General features: G+C 40.8%; 1 protein-coding gene across 3 annotated transcripts in view; it reads right to left on the bottom strand.

The window, feature by feature from the left end:
* The window catches only part of LOC149181251 (ATP-dependent DNA helicase 2 subunit KU80-like), a 277,596-nt gene that overhangs the window by 74,767 nt on the left and 180,806 nt on the right, over positions 1-22,023 (bottom strand). For 2 of the 3 annotated variants that reach the window (XM_089416527.1, XM_089416528.1), the window contains 3 exons: positions 17,710-17,996; positions 3,858-4,053; positions 3,493-3,699 (listed from right to left, as the gene is read on the bottom strand). In XM_089416527.1, coding sequence (XP_089272653.1) covers positions 3,493-3,699; positions 3,858-4,053; positions 17,710-17,996 — 690 coding nt within the window. The remainder of the gene's footprint in view (positions 1-3,492; positions 3,700-3,857; positions 4,054-17,709; positions 17,997-22,023) is intronic. The other variant, XM_089416529.1, reaches the window with a different exon arrangement.

Genomic DNA, 22,023 nt, shown 5'->3' with positions numbered 1-22,023 from the left:
TGTATTTGTGTGTGTTCATCTATTCTTCCAGCGTTTTTTTTCTTCCGCAATATTTATTTTGTGAAGGCTACAGTGTATTAATTTTGATATTTGTCGTAGAACACAATGAATAATCTGTTCAGTTTATTTATCAAATAGAAGAAACTTAATCAGTTGTTGCAGTAGGATTCGGGGTTTCCGAATTTTCACACAACATTCAGCTGAAAGAATTTGAGCTAGAAGGAAGCAGGAGAAAGAGGGAGATCAGTAGTAGATTTTTGAAGGAGGATTACAGATCCAAAAGAGTCAGTAGAGAGGGACGAAGTTTCCTCAGGAAGTTGTGCAAGGCCTACGCATAAGGACTTCAGAGGAAAGTTTGATTCAACCAGAGGAGGAGTCAATTCAATTGTTGGGGGCCGAGATAAATTCTAGAAGGCCGAGCGAGTCACTTCTAGGGGCAGAGATAGGCAGAGCAGCAAGATTTAGCGTGTTCCGGAGGCAGTGCGAATTAGCTTGCGTAGAAGCATTTCGTGTAGCCCAATTTGGCTAGATTTCGGAGCAGAATCAGTTGTGTTGCTGAGGTATTGGCCTTACAAATATTTTTCCAGTATTTCTCTCAGATTGGATTGCTAGATAAAGCATCCAAATTATACTCAGAATTTCTGCTACTGCATAATAATAAAACCCTCATCTGCTGCACTGGTTTTCCCGCATTGGGTTTTTCCAAGGACAATTGTCTAGAAATGACGGTGTCATATTTTTGTGTGCGCTCTATATTTATTAGTTCCAGCATTTTATTTTCCATAGTGTTTTTATTCTGAAGAAATTGCAATGCAATTAATTCGTTATTTTGTCGTAACAAAATAAGCTGCATAATTTAATCAGTTAGAACAATTAATTCCAATTGTTGCATTTCAAAGAAAATTCCACATTAGGTGACCTATCTCCCTGGACTCCTCCCATTGGTGAAAATCCATAAAGAGTAAGGGGTAGTAGTTGTGGTGATAGTGGGATACTACCTTATTGTTGTCACTTGGTCTAGTGATTGCCTTGTAGGGCACCCCTCCATAAGGCATGCTAGATTTTACGACACCTGCGACCACATTTCATTGGGAATCATGAATTGCCTCGCAAAAAATAAAATGCTCTCAAATGAGACTGTCATGCTCTAAGAGCTATAATGAGGAATATTGCACCAAAGTCAGGGTCACCTACAGATTCAATAGACTTTAACCATGTGAAATGACATAGGTGCAGCTAGACGTGGGCTAAATCGGCCCATACACCGGTGATCACCCCTACAAATGCAGGCTCCCATAAAACCATGAGTCCGCAAGAGAGTTCACCCAAAGCCCTTCAATCCAGTTAGGGACAAAAGTGACCTTAAGTGAGACTTCAAGGGACAGGACATGGTCTGACCAAACAACTAAATAAAGACTCAATGACAAAGACATAGGGATCTAAGATTTCTAACATAGGGCTTTATATGGTTTTTACATAGCTTTTGACTTGTGACCTTGGGCTTACTGTAATGCCCATAATTCAAAATACAGGAAACATGTAAATACTCATAAACTGGAAAACAGGAAGCATAAAAATGTAATTTGCACTTACCTGAACTGCTAGCTGATTGTTGATTCTGCTATTGAATTGGTGATTCCGCTGCTGGTGATGCCGTGACTATTTTGATCCAATCTTCGGGAGGCCAATACCACCCAACCAGACTGAGCAAACCTAGCTGCTCAATCCAGAAAGCTTCCCAACAGAAGCCCTTTGTCCCTCCGTGCCCAGAACCTCAGACCAATTAAAGCTCTTCAATGGATAATTCCCTTCTCCTGGTTTCCTCCTGGTGAATTTATGCTTCTCGTTCTCTGCTGCCCTCTCTCGTTTTTCCCCCTCCTCATCGGTTCAGATTAGCGATTTATAATGGCAGGCTTGGCGGTGGCCACCCTCCTGCTTCCGGCCACCGCTCTTCTTCCTCCTGACACGCCTCCGCATGCAATTTAACTCTCAGATCCTTTCCCGGCAAGGTGCGCTCTGCCATAAATTTTCAGGTATGTTATAGCATAGGGTTGTTTTACGCTTAGCTTATGTATATTTATAATTTCACTTTATCTTATAACATTTAATATATAGCATATGTATATTTATAATTTCACTTTATCTTATAACATTTAAATATATAGCATATGTATATTTATAATTTCACTTTATCTTATAACATTGAAAATATATATATATATATATATATATATATTAAGGTTCCATTTATATAGTTTATAAGATTTATATTATAAAGTTCAGCTATATATTTTGTAAATTTAATATATGTAAATTATAAAGTTTAATTATATATTTTATAAAGTTTAACTTATATATGTTTATAAATCTAAATTGTATTTATACAACTTAACATATTTATTGTTTAAATTTCATCACATTTGTTTTATTATAAAGTTTAAAACTTTATATAATGGATCAATTTAGCTGGGTCGTTACACTTACAATGGTGGTGAATGCTGCACTAAAAAGTATATGTACCCCTACTGATAGGCAAGGTAATAGGGAAATCAAATTCCAACTAAGAATTTTGAAAGATGCAAAATTTTTCATATCTATAGATCCTCCATTCAAGCGGCTCAGTTGCTAGCCAAAGAAGCCACCCCATTGTACAAATAAAACTTCAAAAAAAGAGCAATCTCATTGGCTGGAATAAATATAATTTGGCAAACTTTTTGATGGATGGACCAACCCATTTGTCATGTAAAAGACAAGCGAGTCAACTTGCCAGCTTTGGAACACCTTAAGATCTTGTAAACCTCCATTAGACCCTGTTCAGACAACAGATAACTGTCAAGCATTCGACCTTACTTTATTAGTATCTTCTTATTTGGACAAGATATAGTATGGACAGGCTGCTTAAAAGTGGCTGTGGCACATCTCATCAAAACTTGGAAAGAAAAGACTCCATCTTTCAACAGACAAATTTTCCTATCCAAGGATTGTCCTTTACAATCAAAACTGGGGGCTTTCCCTCCTAATAGCTTCTTCCTCCTTGCCTGAAGTGATCACTTTGTAAGAGATATCTTTTGATTCTCTACGAGATTCTATAATTCCATCTTATTGTTCTATTTTTGGTGCACTGCCACTACGAACTGAGTTAAACATGTTACATGGTCATCTTATTGTTCTATTTATGGTGCACTGCCACTTTTAACAGAATAAAACATGTGACATGGTTGAATGGAAGAATCACTCTGTCAAACAAGAATTTAAATAACTACATGCAGAAATTAAGGAAGCGACGGCAACAATAAATGAAGCCACCAGAAACAAGAAGTGACAGATTAACAATCCCAGATCCCAGGAGGACACCCTCAAAAGGGTTGAAAGAAGGCTTATAAAGTTTTCAGAGTTGCTTAAACATAATGGCACACAAGGTAAAGTACCTTCTTAATGATTGTCTCCAAGCCTGCAGGACATAAATATGAACAAATTACTAAATATGCGCACCTCTAAAACAGGATTCAATGTTAATTCCGGTTTTAATGCCTCCTCTCTTCCAGGGGGCACCAAGTCAAGCATCTGCACAAAATTGTCCGCTGCCTCTTGCTGAAATGTATTAGGCTGCTCTGATGCAGGAAAACTATTGAACGAAGCAAATGGAAATTCCCTAATATCCTCGGCAAATGGAATTGCATTGAAATAAAACGAATCTCCCTAAAAAAAGAACGTTGGTTTATATTAATAAATTATTCATTAATTCAAAAAGGAACTATGAATAGGGATGCAACATTATTTCTAAAAGACCTACAAAGCATTAGAAATAATCATTTTCTGTACTGTGCAGATAACTGCATAATGGTAGTGAAACTTACAACATTGTCTGTGTTAGATATGTTGGGGGTCAAAATACCAAGTACAACGTTTGATGATCCTTTTCTCCACACACAACGCAAAATGGCAACTTTCTTTGTTGCTTCCATTGCCCTGGCCACTGCAGAAACTGCAAGAATGGCATCGGTATTACCTGGTTCTGCGATAAAAATATTTGTATCTCTCGTATAGTAGTGCCTTGTAATAGCCAAACAAAATAATTAAATAAGTCATGAGATGAGGATTCAAAAAATATTCAAAACCCAATATCATAAAACCACTTTACATAAAACAATAAGATACTACCAATGATTAAGAAAAAAACACAAATAAAAGCATTTCATGCCACCATAAAACGAAATTTCCATAAACACATATTAATCTATTCCTAATAACAAATAACGGATTTAATGGCTTTTGTTGCAGCTGAACTAATGTAGCAACTCGAAATGCACAAAAGATATATTCTCATATTAATGTTCTGTATTGCTGGAAACTCCTAAAAATTGTTAATGGTCTTTACTGCCATTGAACTAATGTGGAAAAAAGCTTTAAAATACATACTTCTTTTAAGAACTCCTCCCAATATAAGTAATCTTTGAATGTATAAAGTTTAAACACACACTTAGCATTATAACAAGGCCAAAGTTTGGACTAAGAAATACATTTTAATCTTTTAGTGAATAGAATGACAGACCAAAAGAGATGCCTCCGGGCATAGGTATATATCATATGATAGAAGAGGACCTCCTTGATTTTTCGGAGAACCATCAAGGGGGAGCCCAAATCCAGTCTTCCCCTCACTCTTCCTCCTCTCTTTTCATGTCGCTGTTCGACACCTTTGACAAGCGGTAACATTATCAGTTGTGTCTACCTTCAATTAAGGGTTGCTATCCACTGAATTGGGTAACCTTATAGGAGAAAACTTTTCTCCTATTCTTCACATCCAGCAGGCCAGCCATGCAGCCCCTGACAACCACCACTAGCTGATGACGTGCCATTATATCTCCACCACTTACATCAGTCATACGCTTCTCACCCATCCGGCATGACCACATGGACGAAGTTGTTGAAGAAAATGACTAGGTTTGCTCTTCAAAAATGTACTTTTGATATTTGTATTTACTCAAGAAAGGAAATTGTTGGACACCTAATCCTAAATGGGTTAGTGTGGAAGCTGAATAGACTAAGTAGTCCAAGAGACCTTGGGATGTGAAACCCAACGGTCACAACAATGTACTATAAATGTATATCAGTTGTTAATAAAAATTGTATTGCATGTTTTATCTTTCATATTTTCTGGTTGCCCATGTGTGTTTAACATGGTATCAGAGCAGGCGTATTCCTGCCCTGCATAATTAATGTGAGCCATTTGTCTTATGGCCTTTCTGTGCAGTTTATTTCTGCCATAAACTTCATGAATATTTTTTCATGAATATTTCTTCAGCTAAATTTTAGCTGCTCCTGACACTGCCAGCGCTGTCCAAGCGGTTCTGACATGTCTGTCTGCCATATTTTTACCTACGCTCTCTGTCCATAAGCGTTTCATGGTAATTTTAGTGCTGTTCTGTCTGTCATTTTTTATTGGCTGGCCCTGTCTGTCATTTGCGTTTTATTTCTGAACGCTGGCTTGCTCCACGTAACCTCAACGCTGCTAGCCTGCCCCTCTGTCTGACTGTTCAATTCTCTGACTGTCATAAACGTTTCAAAAGGGCGTTATTGCACCTGCGCCTCCATTGCATGAACTACTTCACCTGATTATGCTACGCCTTCATTGATTATACTCTGCGGATTCCCACATCTCACCTGCGCCTCCATTTGTTTTCTGTAGCGACCGTTAACCAAAAGCCTACTTCACCGAGCAAGTCATCCTTTTGTTTGTCTCAGGCCGCCGGGATCATTCTTTTATCTTAGTACTCGCGTGCCTTACCTGAGCTGCGAGAGTCCGTGTCAGATACCCGAAGGCGCTCGCAGCGTAGCCCGCAGATTGTTCGTTGTGGAAAGCAATGAAGCGGACACCTTCCTTGACTGAGCAATTGGCGAAGGATGTCACTGGAATGCCTACCACTCCGAACATGTGATCGATGCCCGCTCTCGCCAGCGCCTTCGCTGCTACACCGTTGCCATCGATTAAACTCGTACTCTGTTGATTATCCGCCATTGATGGATGAATGGATTGAAAAATTTTGATTCGGCAGTTGCACACAACTATGAATAGCTCCGAAGTGTAAACAATATGATTTGGAAGTTCAGATCTCTTTAAAGAATTAGAATGGCAGACGCTTGCGTGATTGAATCTACAGGTCAGAATATGCAGCATGATTCCCACCAATTTTAAGGGCTGGGTCCATCACTGCGTGGAGGCACCAAGCAAGGGAGTCGGGTTAACCTTTCTGGTGGTTGAACGTATTTCAAGGTGCTGGGGCGAGTTCTGGAAATCACATCACTCATTTTCGTGGCCGCTTCCTTCGATTGTTGAATGTGTCTTCTGCAGAGGGCCATATCTTGAGAAATTTGTGACTGTGGGAGGTTGAATGTACATACGGGGAGAAGTTTTAATTGCTAGGCGTGATTCCAATAAGAAATAGGGTCGAAATCCCTCACTGGTAATGCTGGACGAGAGCTGCTTAATTTCTGGGCGAGTCACAGTTAAGGTGGAACGAGTTAACTGCAATTCAAAGGCTGCCACTATCCCCATTGCATGATGTTGTATATCATCTTGGAGAGGCTCATGTTGCTGACTGCATGGAGTCTGAGCCATTATTGGTGAGCTGGAAGGAGCTATGACCACCTTATGGTGTCTATAACAACTGCTGGTACCTTTATATTGATTGTTGGTGGGACGTTTTGAGGTGTTGTACAGAGAGGAGCAAATTCTGAACTTATATGTCATTGAAGAACTGAAAACTACACCAAATCATCTATTGTAACCCGGGTTCCTCTGCTCTAATTGTCTCCATTCTATTTGCATAGTTGGTGGAAATCGAACTGTATATTGAGCACCTGATATACCAAGATAATAATTGTTCTGGAGCGAATTTCTGTTGCATGCAGAGGTTCATGCGACCAGAGGCATTGGTCACTAAGCGTTGGTATTTATCCCCTCTTGTTGAAGTCGATATCTGTCAATGTCAAATTGTGGAAGTCTGGCTGAATGTGGAATTCACTGTCAAAGTTATCATATACAATCTGGGTTGTGTATTGCTTGAAGTCAAGAGCGTATGAATTGTTGGGGTGAAGTCTACCACAGACAACAAACTTTAGTTACGTTGGGTATGAGAATTCCTAAGCAAGTTTCTAAATTTTAAAGGGCAGATTGAAGAAGACGAAGACCATCTTTACGTACACCAACGCAGTTGTAGCTTCCCTGTGGGACCGCATGCCACCTCGTGGCCATTAGATGAAGGGATTGTTAATGATACCAGGACTGTTGTAAGTTCTATGTGGGGATGCCAAGGCCATCACAAGAGGATTTCGGAGTATTCATCACTGGACAACGTATATTATTAAGTCAGAGCTGTAACGACACTTCAAGGGAAACGATGTTGAACACTGTGTGCTTGTTAAATCTTTGCCTCTAAACGATCAGACTGAAGAATACCCACGAGGGCATCAAGTTTCCAAGCCAAGTTGGGGCCGATTTTGCCATTAAAAGGAGAGCCATACGCTGCCATAAACTGTGGGTCGATTCTATGATTGCACTTTCAGGTGATTGCCTTTGGTCAAGCATCTATTGCATCTACACCAGCTACATTGTCTTCCATTCCTGTAGGTAATAAACCACCCGGATTTGGTGGTAGCACATTTGCATCTTCACCAGGTTTCTGCGTTTTGTTTTTTCTAGTTGAATTTCCAACAGATATTTTTGTTATCAAGAAACCCAGAGCAGGAGATGATGGACAGAGTTTAAGGCCATTCTTGTGATATCGCAACGTTAACCATATGTTGTCTCAATTATTGGTATTAGTTTAACGTTGTCTCTAGTCATTGATATTTACGTTGTCTCCCTTCATTAATATATCATTGTTTTATGTTTGTTTCCATTGTATAACATTGCGCTGCTTTTAACGATGTCCTCGCACTCATACCTCCATATGCATTAACCATACGCTGTCCATATACCACCGTTGTCCATTTAAGTAACGTTGTCTCATGTGACTCTAAGTAAAGGGTCTCTCACATTATGGTGTGTTTTTAATTATGGTTGCTCCCATACGCCATTAACCAAGAGAAACAAAAAGGATTTCTTATTTCTAGTTGGCAGCTTAAGCTTGGAAACAAGAGCTTACTTAATTTAGGCTATACGGTTGATGAACTTTTCTAACAGAGGCTACACAAATTTTGGAGCTCTACAAGTCGGATTTCTGGTTTGGTACGAAAGTAGGAAACGTGATCATTTATGGATTTGATTGTTTGAATAATGGAGAAAATTCATGGATTATTGGAGTTTTTAAGCACTCTAATATTATCTACTGATGGAAGCACAGTTAAAGTCAGCAAAGACACTCTCAAAGATATTCAAACATCTTTACAACATGCACAAGAAAACATTGATTTTTTGCAGCTTGAATCTCAGCTACAGCGAGCAGAATTACAACAATGGAGTCATCATTTTGAACCTATTTTTGTTCAGAACATTGAAATAGACTCCCATAAACAGCAAGACAATATTGTTGAAGCTCATTCAGATCCAATGCCCAATAAAGCAGCAGTTGTACATGCAGATGCAGAAACTCAGTCTGCACTTCCCAAGCCTATCATCAGACCTTGGGAACAGCTTGTCCACAACAAGCACAGAACTGGTCTTGGATATGACAAGGACTTGTCCTTTCATATTCCAGACTACTCAAAGCCCATTCAGTTTCAGAGTGCTGGATTCATTCATGATAGTTCAGCTGCTCCTCATGACAGTTCAGCTTCAGCTGTTCCAGACTCTGCCTTTCTTCCACAGCAACAACAACAACAACAAAAACACATTGTGAAATGCCAACGTTGTGACCGAGTTGGCCATTTGAAAGATCATTGTTTTGATCTTCATCCATGTAAGCACTGTCATAAAACTAGCCATTCTTCACACAGATGCTGCAGCAACAAACACCCTGCAAGAACAAAGATTCATCTTGGATGGATCGCTTCCTGGCAATGGGCATCAACAGCCAAGAAGATATTCCAAACACATGTCAGAACTTGTTCTAGCGTATTGAACAATCTTGCAGCTGAGTTTTCTCCATCATCTCACCTTGTATCTGACAGGGGGGGAAATGATGGTCATCTACAAGCTTCAAAGTCACATCAAGCGAGCCTGAGCCACACCCTGCCACACCAGTTTCAGAGTTGTAGCCAGAGACTAAGATGCCCGTGAACATGCCTTCAGTTGGCAATCTGGGACACTTCCTCTAGCAGAAGACTTCAGCTTCTTGCCAGTTTTGGAAGAATTCCAGGAACACAATTGAGAACACTTCCTCTAGCAGAAGACTCCAGCTTCTTGCCAGTTTTGGAAGAATTCCAGGAACACAATTCAGAACACTTCCTCTAGCAGAAGCCTCCAGCTTCTTGCCAGTTTTGGAGTTCCAGGAATTGCATTAAGCATTCCAGAGTTGTTGGTTATCCTTAAACCATCACAGGTTGAGACTTCCCTTTTCAGGTTGAAGTTTTACCTTTTATGCAGGGTGAGACCTCCCTTTTATGGTTGAAGGTTTCCCTCTTTAAAACAATAGGATCACTTCCTCTAGCAGAAAACTTCAGTTTCTTGCCAGTTTTGGAAGAGTTCTGGGAACTGCACTAAGCGTTCCAGTGTTGGTGGTCATCCTTAAACCACCGCCCTTTATACCAACATTTCAGAGAGCACATTCAGCCTAGTGCTGCCATGCATTTTTTGCACATTTTGTATTACAGCTCTCTTCTTGGACTCATACATAACCCTTCAGATTAAGGGGGGAATGTTGGACACCTAATCCTAAATGGGTTAGTGTGGAAGCTGAATAGACTAAGTAGTCCAAGAGACCTTGGGATGTGAAACCCAACGGTCACAACAATGTACTATAAATGTATATCAGTTGTTAATAAAAATTGTATTGCGTGTTTTATCTTTCATATTTTCTGGTTGCCCATGTGTGTTTAACAGAAATATTATTTTTCTAATATATGTCAATGAATTTCTTGCTCATTGAAATAGGTCTAGCACATGTTAAAGTGCTATAGGTGAGTCAAATAGTCAAAAGAAACATGTTGAAGAACTTAAGGGAACATTACTATAGGTATACTTATGTATTAAAGTCAAAGAAGTCACCTCCAAGCAAAGTCAAGTCTCCTCCTAAGCAAAGACACCATCAAAGCCATCTGAAACAAAGATAGCAAGTCGGCCTACAATATTGACTTGGGGTAGCATCGGATGTGCTCTAGCCACGAAATTTGGTGGAGAGATTAGGGCACATGAGATCTCCAATACCCATAAAGGGTTTGGGCAGATTCTAAACAGTTTGGGAGATATTAAAATAATTGATACTTTTAATGGAGTCCCTAGGTCTAAACTTAGGGAAATTAAAATATTAATGTGAATTAATATAACACTATGTTAGAATGGTCCAAAAGACATGGATCAAGCCAAATCTAATCTTAGTTGTCGATTAGGGACTTAATCTCGATCGTTGATTTGTCAACGAAAAAAGTATAAGAGAAGGCTTGAGGGTCACTTGGAGAACACACCAAGTTGATCAAGATTTCGACTTTCTGGGGCTGGGTTTGCTAAGGAAGTCAAGAGAGTGATCAGAGTTGTAGCTGAGGGGCAGTGAATACAGAAGCAGAGAGGCAGAGACAGCACTAGGAGGATCAGCGCAGTAGCCGAGAGTGAGCGACGCAGAACCAGCCAGGGGTTCACTTAGAGCCAGCCAGGGCTCACGTAGAGGCATCTAGGAGCTGCGTAGTGCCTCAGAGGGCCAGCATGGATGACGCAAAGGGCCAGAGGGCTGACGCAGTGCCTCCAGAGGCTGACTCAGGCCAAGCCAAAGTGACACTGGGAAAACGTTGGGCCAGGAAGGGCTGACGCTGTCCCTAGAGGCTAACGTTGGGGTTTCGTGGGGCAGATTGGAGCTGTGAAGCTTCCGGAGTGATTATCCAGGGTTTCAGCCAGAACATATGTCTCTGACTGAGAGGTACTACTCCTGAGATTATTCTCTGTTGGGTGAGCCGGTTTTGGCACCCAGATTGTATTCAAAAACTGCATAATAATAAAACCCTCAAATAGCTCCACCGGTTTTCCAGCATTACGTTTTTCTGGGGACATTGGTCCAAAAATAACGGTGTCACTTGTGTGCTTGTTTTTTTGTTTCCTTCAGTTGATGATCTATAATGTGTTGAGCATGTACTTGTATTTATTTCCAGTATTTACATGGTAAATAACTTGTTAATTAACAGAACAAGTAGGTAGGAATAAATCAGAAAAGTAAATGAAGGGTTTCTAACTGATAAACTTAAAAATTACAACATGGTATCAGAGTGTGGTTGCAGATCACAAGAGAACTGAGGACATCAGCCGAGCAAAGCAACAGCAACAGAAAATAGTTGTCCCGAGTGACAGAAGTTGTTCCTAGCAGAGAAGCAGCAAGGAAGGGGTGACGCAGTACCTACGTCATCAAGTTTGAGCCGGGAAGAGGATCAGCACAGTGGCAGAGGGGAGCAGACTCGACCTACGCAATGCCCGATCATCTTTCTCAGTCAGGAAGGATTGACACTCATGGCCAGGAGGTGCAAATTTTGTTGGTGCCGAGATTGCGCAGAGCTTAGAAGCTCTAACCTTCAGTTTGTTGGGGCTTAAGAGGCGGTGGGTAAGTTGCAAAGTGAAGCTGGTGGGGTATTGTAGTCAGAACAATACCTAACAGGGCAAGACCAAGGAGGAGGGAGTTGCTACCGAGGGTATCTAGCCAAGAAATCCAGATCACTAAGGATCGGATTGGGGGCATCTCAACATTGGCAGAGGGGTTTCCAGGAGGGAAATCGAGGCTCAGAGGGAGTCAAACCGAAAACTTCCAGGAGGGAAGTAGAGGAGCAGCAAGATGGCAGTGAACGGAGTAAGAGACCAAGACAGATTGGACGGACCCTCAAACTTCGTAGTCTGGAAGGCCAGAATCTTATCTGTTCTAGACGGAATCGTGTCAAGCACTTCGCCTTCAGGAAGATAGCAATCCCAGTTGACCCAGCTGATAACGACAAGTACGAGGAGGCAATCGCGAGGGCTAAGAGCATCATTCTTGACGGGGTCAAGGACCATGTACTACCACATATTGCCGAAAAGGACATGGAAAATGAGATGTGGGAGGCCCTAAATAAATTGTACCAACATACTTTTGTGCAGAGAAGGATGTTACTAGAAAATCAGTTGCGATCATACCAGATGCAGAAGGGAGAACAGATCGACATCTTCCTCAGTCGATTGAAGGAGATCTGGGATTAGCTGACTTCCATAGGGGCCACGCCAGATCAAGAACAGCCCTGAACGCAGTCTCAGAAGACTAGGAGGTGTTTGTCCATAGCATACTGGGCAGGGTGGCCCTTCCAAATTGAGAGGAAATGTGGGCTGCTCTTCGCCAAGAAGAGATCAGAAGGCTGAGCAAGGCGGGAAGCAGCGGCAAGGGGATCAGAATCAAGAAGGAGGAAGTGGATTCTACCCTAGGATCTGACGGAAAGAAAGAGAAACAGAAGAAGAAGGACCTCTCCAAGATCAAATGCTTCCACTGTGGGGAGCTGGGTCATTATGTGACCTAGTGTCCAAGGAAGAAGAACAAGGGAGAGGCCTCCGAGACCAAGGCAGTGCCAGCAAGGGCAGAGAAGGAAGTGGAAACAGACAATGACTGTGCCATGAGTGCACACAGGCCAATTGAGCAGAAGTGGGGAGATATCGAGCTATAGTTAGACGGACTACAGGCGATGAGGGGCAGGATCCTCGAAGTACCTAGCCTCTTGGATTAGACCATGCTACGGGAGCCCCAAAGAGGAGTAGCAGGACTGGTGGGTGTGGGTAGAGACGGATGCGGATGAAGCGGCAGAGAGAGCTACAGTGCAGAATTCCCAGGACAGCGTGAGGCTAGCAGGCTGCAACACTGCGAGAGGCACAGGAGTGTTGAACCAGTGCAAGATGGCACAGAGAGGTGTGCAACAGTGCAAGATGCAGGGAGTTGCTGCAACAACGAAGAGGTCAGAGAGGGAGCAGTTGCAGTGCAGACGCAGCAGTGGCAGTGGCAAGGCCATGGGCAGTAGCACGGATGCAGAGGGAGTTGTCATACAAATGCAACAATGGCAATGGCGGAGCTATGGGCAGCAGTACAGGATGCAGCAGTGCAAAGGATGATGGGCAACAGGCCTAGCATCAACACAGGGACCGATGCTAGATGATCAGGGTGATACTCAATAAGGAGTATTGCTAGAGCATAGTCCTTGCTAAGACCAAACCTAGTTACACTTTTCAACAAAGCCAAGTCAAGACGAGCTAGTGCGCATAGCACTCAATGGGTTCTGAAAGGAGTGGACTATGTTCGTCCAAGTAATTTTTAGGCGAGACAAACTTCCAGATTAGGATCGCCTATGGAGTGATTTCAGTTAGGAGGAGCTTACACTCAACATGGTTAATGGCACCAGTAGCAACAACGAGGCACCGCAAGTAGAAAAGGAGCAGGAAAATGTCACCCTAGCAGGGAAGGGAAAAGCCAAGAAAGGTTCCAGTAAGGGACAAGGCTCAAAAGGAGAGAAGAAGAAGAAGGACCTATCAAAAGTCAAATGTTTTGGTTGCAGTCAACATGGTCACTATGTTAGTCAATGTCCTAACCGGAAGAAGGACAAGAAGGGGAAGCAGACAGCAGCTTCAATGGACACTAAAGCTTGTCTTCCAGGTTAGAATATGAATTCACTCTCATAGCTTGCCTTTCTAGCTCCACATCCACGGGTGTCTGGTATATAGACAGTGGAGCACCAGCACATATGACGCGAGTTAGAGACTACTTTTCTAGTTACAAGGAGGAGATGGACTTCCAGCTCTAGATGGGAAACAAGACGAAGTGTACTCCAGTTGGGAGAGGTACCATAAGCATTCAAAGGGAGTTAGGCAAGAACACCAGTGTTATAGATGTACCGCATGTGCCAGGTTTGGGTATGAACCTTGTTTCAATATCTGCACTACAGTATAAGGGCTACGATGTCAACTTTGTGGGGCAAAATGTGTTCATCAAACACCAGAGTTGGAAGAAGGTCAAACAGATTAGGGTTTGAAGCAACAAGTTATTCAGGTTGCAATTCAATTCTCCAAAGGCACTAATCAACAACAATGGCAGAGGCCGAGACTTTAGAGAGTTGTGGCATAGGACGACGAGACACTTACACCATGGAGCACTCAAGTTGCTCAAAGAGATTGTGACAAGAGTTCTAGAATTAAGTACGAAACATGATGATACGTGCAAGGGGTGCATACTTGGGAAGTTTGCAATGGCAGTGTCCCATGGAGTGATAGTAGAGCCAGTGATGTGTTGCAGTTAGTACACTCAGATATTTGTGGCCCAATGTCCACCAAATCTCTCAGGGGTTACACTTACTTTGTGACCTTCATAGATGACTTCTCCAAGAAGACATGGATCTATTTTCTAAAGACGAAGGACGAGGTCTTCAATCACTTCCAAGATTTCAAAGCTCTTGTGGAGAACACAACAAGACAAAAGATCACGGCACTTCATATGGATAATGAAGGCGAGTATACAAATAAAGACTTCACAGGGTTTTGTGCGAAGGAGGGCATCCGGAGCGAGTGGACACCTCCATGCAATCCATAGCAAAATGGAGTAGCAAAGCGAAAGAATAGGACAATTGTTGGGGCAGCAAAGGTGATGTTATGTGATTAGGATATGCCCAAGTTCCTATGGGAAGAAGCATATAGCACAGTAGTGTACATATAGAATAGAGTTCCTCACAGAGCATTGGGGAAGATAACACTAAAGGAGGTCATCACTAGTTAGAAGCCAGAGGTCAAGCACTTTAGGATCTTTGGTAGCATAGCATACAATCATGTGTCAGATGATAAATGCACCAAATTGGATCAGAGTACAGAAAAGGGTTACTTCGTTGGTTACAGCAAAACATCTGAGGCATACAGGATCTACATTCTCAGTAGCAGGAGGATCATCGTGAGACAAGACGTGTAGTAGGAGGAGAAATCCTTCAAGAGATCTCACTAGTTGACAACAAATGATTAGAGTGGGCCAGCAGAAGCTCCAAGGGTTTAGCAGCAATTGCAGGGTCAGCAGAGCACTTCTACAATTACTAGTATGAGCAGTAGCTCAGGTACAGGGGGTTGTGCGATCACAATAGACGGAGCAACAGGGGCAGGATAAGTAGCATGAAACTTCAACCACCACCAACGAAAGAAGTAGAGAGATGCTTCAAACTTTGAGGGATGCACAAGAATTCCTGTGAGCTCCTAGATCGAGCACTAAAGAACGCAGACACCCAGACAGGTACAAGGCATTGGTGATAGAGGTCTTTGACAAGGAGCCTTCTAGTTATGATGAGGCTACACCGCGTTAGGTGTGGCAGGAGTAGGACGCCATGGTGGAGTACAACTACATCATGATCAATGATGTATGGGAGGTCATGCCTAGACCAGTAGACAGGTCAGTGGTACGCTCTCATTGGATTTATAAGATCAAACACGTTTTACATGGATCAATACGTGGGTTAGTTCGGCTACAGCATGTTCCCACAGATCAACAGGTTGCAGATATTCTCATGAAGGTCTTGGGTAAGGAAAATTTTGTCTACTTAGGGATAAGATAGTAGTGGAGAACAACTTCCTCACTAAGATAGAGGGTTAGGTTTTTGTCACAAGGGACAGGTGCTCTAATCACTACGTTGTCTAAGAGGCTAAGGAACACATTTTCTCCAATACCCATAAAAGGTTTCATAAGAAACACCTCAGTTAAATTAATTATCCAACTACTAATTATTTAGCTAAGTCTAACTTAGGAAAATTGGTTAATTAAATTAGATTAATTGAGGAAAATTGATTTTGCTCTAGAGACTTTTGAAAAAGTCACTTGATGGGGTCAAGATGATCTTAGCCATCGATTGTGATTAGGCCATGGTCGTTGGTTGCTCAACGAGAGATTATAAGAACAAATGAATGGGTATTTTTTAAATACACTTGAGTAGTCCAACTTACCCAGTTGCAGTGATTAGCAAGGGTGCAGTTGAAGCATAGGGACACACTAGCAACAAGGGTTTCAGCAGAGAATTTGGGAGAAGAATTCCATGGATTTTCTAGTGTTCCAGTGACAAGAAGGGAGGCCGAATTTATCTCCAGAGAGGTCATACCAGGCAGTGCGAATTATCCAGTGCGCAGATCTAGACAGCAAATCGATTTCCAGTTGTCGGAGACAAGTGCTGAAGGAAGTGTGACTTGTCTAGTGTGAGTTGTAGGCAGACAAAGGGGTTGCAAGGAAGATTTTATGTAGTAGTGAGAGTTCCTGTTTAGGCCGCAAGCATTTCCAAAATCGTCAGTGCGCAGAGCAAGGAGGTGTGAATAGCACTAAGGAGGCCGAGTTTATTTTGCAGAGGAAACGTTTGTTTCCAGATTATTTTTACAGAGGAGAAAATTATATGCCGAAGCTTTGCAAGTAAGAGGTGAGCAATTGTATTTCTTAAATTGTTGAAGATTAATAATAAAACCTTCATCTGCTGAACTAGTTTTCCCCACATTGGGATTTTTCTAGGGACTATTGTCCAAAAATACCGGTGTCAAAAATTTTTTGTGTGCATTATTTTCTCAATGCCTGTATTTAAATTTATGAAGATCGCAGTAGTGAATTAATCATTATTTTCCATAATAATTTATGAAGACAAATAAACTGCATAAATTAGAAGATTAATTTTTAGTTGATACAATTAAGGAAATTTCACAATTTATTCTTGGTTTGACTCCATCACATGAGGAATTACATGGCACTAGTTTAATAACCTTGTGGTGGAGAATTTTGTGATTGTAGGGAATTGTCCCATGGATTTGTAGAAGTTGGCGTAAAGAGTGGGGACTCATGCTGAGGTGACAGTGGGAACTTGTCCTATGCTGTGCCACCTAACATCTTGTCAGACCTTGACTCATAATTTGGTCAGTAACAGTACCCTTCTAGGGCACTCCAAGATTCAATTCATACAAATTTTCAACAGGCACTCTAAGGATAAATGTAATAAATATTTGTTTCTTTGCCTCAAATTCATATAATTTAAAAGGCAAATGTATTAAATGCATTTTCACCATTAGGTGGTTGAAGGTGCAAAACAACCCTTTCATCACTTTGGCCTTCATTGAAGTAGTGTGAGCGTAACAAATCAAGTCCTTCCATTTGTGTAGTACTTATGACTCCATTAGCCCATGATTGATAGGCACGGGTTTCCTTCCATGTATTTTCATTTGTCTGCTACAAAATTGTCGGCTACAAAATTGTCGGCTACAAAATTTATGCAATTGTCGGCTACAAAATTTAAGCAATTGTCGGGTATAAAATTTTATCTGATTAAAAATGCTAAGACTCTGGATGCTTCAGTGTATTCACATTTTATTTGTGGTCACCTGTTTGATATCAATAAAACTATCATATCTGGTAGCACAAAGGAAAAGTATATGACATACCACTGTATATACCTTTCAACCTTTATTTTCTATTTTGTAAATATCTTTCTGTTATGATAAAACGTATTCATCAAAAAAAATAGCAATCTACATATTGCTTTTTCATTAGCATGGGAATTGTCCATGAAACATATCAAAGAAAAATGTGAATGCATAACAACCTCATATGTGGATTTTTTTTCAGAATTCACCTCGGAATGTTTGATGCATCTGTAAAGCCCAAAATCTTCACACCCTTCTCAGGCTTGAATTTAAGTGCTTCTTCTTCTGCAGTGGAAATAGGAACCACTTGTGGTCCATACTGAAAACCCTTGATCCTTTGATCTGGAGGAATTTTCTTGTCAGGATCCTCCCTACTTTTGTACACAACATCCATCTTTACTTCTCGTGTTGCATTTCGATCATTTGGAGGTGCTTTGTCTGAATATTTCTTTAATGTAGGGATACTTTCTTTCCTTGTCTTCTTATAAACCCACACCTGCATTCAAAATGAGTCATCATTTAGGATCAATACTTAATAATACTGATTGAATCATCCTAAAAGATGGTCATATTAGCACAGTGCAATCATACTCCCTCCCTTCTCCTCTTTTACATCAAGGAATATCATTCTTCCAATAAATTTAAAGACAATTTATTGCTTCATTATTTGGTGTCCATTCGACTAAGTGTGTCTTGACAACCAAAACCAGGTCATGAATTAGACACTACAGACATTAATTGATCCATTAATCCTTGACTTGTAGAACATCCTTTCTCTCTGATCATAACAGCTTAATTCCTAATTTACATGACCAACTCTCTAGTCAATGTCCTTACTCAAAAAAGCAGTTTTCACTCATGCTATTACAGCTATAATTTTCACCTACATTATTGCTTGAAAACTCTTAACACCCACCTCAATTCTATAAAAACCAGAAACAAGGTTATATTAGGTCCATTTTTCATATATCTAAGTTTAAGTTGAGTATGAATTGGCAAAGATTAATTTATGAGACCCTTATCATCAAGGGTAGTCAATCTTCATACAAGTTGTCCGGATGTTTGACAGATGATAGGAATCCTATGTGAATGAAAGAAAGCTTCACTGCATAACTTGGTAGAAGAAAGAAGAAACTATATTAATGACCAAAATAAATTAATGGGACTAGACAGCACAGCATCTGATAGTGGCAATATGGGGCTTCCAAAGGCATCTCCTAGACACAAAAATAACTAAAAATAAATAAAGGGGGGAATCCAAGTGGTAAACCATAGAAAAAGAATCGAGAATTAATCCCTTTGTAGTAAAAGGCGAAGCATTAATACGCACCAGAAATGAAATGAACTTGTACTAATAACCATAAATTACCAAAATAGGTCCACAGTACTAAGAAGAACAGCAATTAACATAGCAATCAGGAGTGACCGATACCCAGTTTACAGAAACAATAGACAATAAGAAAGGAAACAGATGAATCCAAAAATGAGCTAGCAGCCTAGCACCACCGTTAACCACCATCCAGATAACAGTGTGGAGTCTGAGGATGCTTTCTGACAAATCTGTTTACCACTACAAATCATTAATTAAAGTTCCCAATCCCATAAAAATGAATAATCAATGTTCCAGATTGAAAAGGTGAAAAAACAGAACCAACATATAGGTTCTATTCCACAGAACTTTCAACTAGCATGCTCAAGCTATGTTGCACAATATGAGGAAAATGGTATGAGTCTCCAAAATGGGTACAAACTTGAAACATGATCCTCAAAATTTGGAATAGGGAAAAGTAGTACTAAAAAAATATACAGATATATAAATAATTCAAAATTATATATTTTTTTATAAATAGCATATTATCTTGAAATAAAGGACAAAATTTGTAGAAGTTTCCAGTTTTTTCCTCTCTTTTCATTTAAGTCAAATTAGAATCTAAGCATTATTATCAAAGGGTTAATAACAAGTTTAATTGTCTAGGTTGGCCCTAGTGTTCATTTCCCTACCTAAAACATTGTCATGTCCCTTCTCAAACACATTTGTAACAGGGTGCTGCTACACAATTTTGCACAATTTTGGCTAAGGAAGAGAACTCATCATTTTCGACTTAGGGACTTAGGAGGCAATTCGACTTTATTTGGTTGCTAGTAGAATGTGGAGGCCACCCACATGGGAGTTTGAACTAGCCCATTCGAATAGCTTGGAGGGAAATTCAAATAGGTGGATGGAGGGGTCCACATGAGGCTTGGGAGGCCAAAGTAGTTATAAGGAGGGAGCAACTCTCATTTTGGATTCATTCTTACACCTTGCAAGCAAAATTACTTGACTGTTCGCTCTATTGTTTAGCTAAGTCAACCGGCTGTTTAGCCACGAATCTCTCAAGCGGGAGATTCAACCTTTACTTCGGGGGACCATCTGTGCCCGCCCTAGAGAGGCAGTTCCATAAGTATTTCAGGAGTTCCAGGAGTGTGTTACAACACTACCATTCAGCCACAACAGGAAGTGCGTATTTCTGGCTAGCTGGAGAATACGCAAGGGGAATTTGGAGCTATCAGTGATCAAGCATTTATCGGGAGAGTTAGAGGATTGGGAGAGCAGCAAAGGGCCAACCTTTCTTGCGAGTTTGGAGCTAGCAGAGCCAGCATCCAAGCAGTCCAATTTACAGTTACCTGGGCCTGTGCAGAGAACCATCGCTAGGCTCACGTGGGAGTTGTAGGAAAGAATTGTAGAGCTAGAGCTGATCGGGAGAAGTAGGAGATTACTTGGAGGGCCATTTGAGGAGGATTGTTGGAGTTGGAAGAGCAGAGATTGACAGGATTAGTCACAGCAACAGAATTCGAAATTGGAGGAGGGCCAAGCTATGAAGAGTCAATTTTTGAAGGTTGGAACCAAGGGAAACCCTTTCTGGGTTTTTCTAGATTTTGGGCAAGGATCACACTCCTAAATTTTAAGGAATTTTTTGGGCAGATCTAAAGGGTCAAACAGGGGTCCCAACTCAGCCAGCAGCTAGAGGATCCTACTAAGGGGAATTTGGGCCAAAATTCCAAGGTCAACATTTGGCCAATTCCTTCGTGGTTTTTTCTAGGTTTAGACCAAGGAACAAGGAGTTGAAATCTCATAATTTTCTGAGCACGGGAAGCAATGATTCCAGCCCTCCGAAGGCAGCAGACAAAGTAGTTTTCTGCGGCAGCACAGTTTAGTTTGGTGCAACAGTTGTAGCAGCCTTCAGTTCAGCGTTTTCTCACCTGGGTTTTGTCATGCTTGTCCATTGAGACAAGCCCAGGTGCACCATTCTATTTTACTATTGTATTTGCTACTGAAGAAGTAATAAAATGGCTCAGCAGTTCTCTATTTCTAGTGTTTCCATGGGTGCTTAATGTATATTTCGTTTTTCTGATTGCTGGATTGTTTGCATGCTTTGTATATCACTTACATTCTTGTTTAGGAACATTACAAACATGCTTTTTGGAGGCTGAAACACAGGCTCTAGGGGAAAAAACATGCCTGAAACACCACATGGCATTTCCCCTCACATTTCCAAATCATGAAACTCCAGGTGAAACGTTTCACCATGTTTTCAGCATATTTGGTTCTCATTTCTGTGTTTCATAGCATTTCAGGGGGTGAAACACAGGGGAATTAGGTGTTTCCTGCAACATAGCATTCAAGATAAGGAATAAGGCAAAATATAAGAGTTGGTATGGAGCACCCTCTCCCAAATTAAAATCTGAATATAAAAACTTGGAATTAGCAATTTTTAACTAATTGAAAGAGTTAAATCTTAAATTCCACTAAAATCCTAAGCTGATAAAAATAGGTGTTGGAATGCCTCTAGATTTCAAGCTTAATGTAGCTAGAGAAGCTAAAAAGGTTTGCTACATACAATCTCAATAGATAACAAGGCCAGAGAAACAAAGAAGACACTTGAAGTCATGCCACATCATGTAGCAGAAAATTGTTAGTACAGTCCCTGCTAGCAACCATGTTTTGAACATAATCGAAAAACTTGACACTCTTGTTTTGAATCTGTAATGCAAGTCGCCAGATAGAGAAGGCAGTGTTGCAACATTCTAGCCAAAAAGACAATACATAAATAAAAAAAGATAGTCCCACCATAATTTCTCAGCAAGTTTTTTTTTTAACCATAACAAAAAATATTATATTAAGAAAATTTGTGCCTAAACATGCAGCAAGCCAAAACACCATAGCCCAAAACCAACTCTAAAAGGAGTTGTGAACCACCGAATGGGATGAAACCAAAAGCCATGAATGCACACAAGAAAGGCCATGTTGCCCCTTATGTCACAAAGCATACGCAGTAACGCATACATTTTTACAATGCATTTATCACAATTCTAAGCCCAAGGTCACAAGTCAAAAGCCCTGAAGCAACCATGTCAGTCATTGTATTAGGTGTCCTAGACCTCGTGATGGTTGGCCATGACCTCTCCTTTTGGGATGAAGCCCTTCTCTTTGTCCCGTTACCTCAAAATCTAACAAGACAACAATATGAGGTGTGGCCCACTAT

Source organism: Pinus tabuliformis, chromosome 3_2 (assembly GCF_031772625.1).
Source record: "Pinus tabuliformis cultivar Carrire ecotype Pingquan chromosome 3_2, CPIR1, whole genome shotgun sequence".
Lineage (NCBI taxonomy): Eukaryota > Viridiplantae > Streptophyta > Pinopsida > Pinales > Pinaceae > Pinus > Pinus tabuliformis.
Note: the sequence above shows the minus strand (reverse complement) of the source record. Positions and strands in the feature narration are given on the sequence as shown.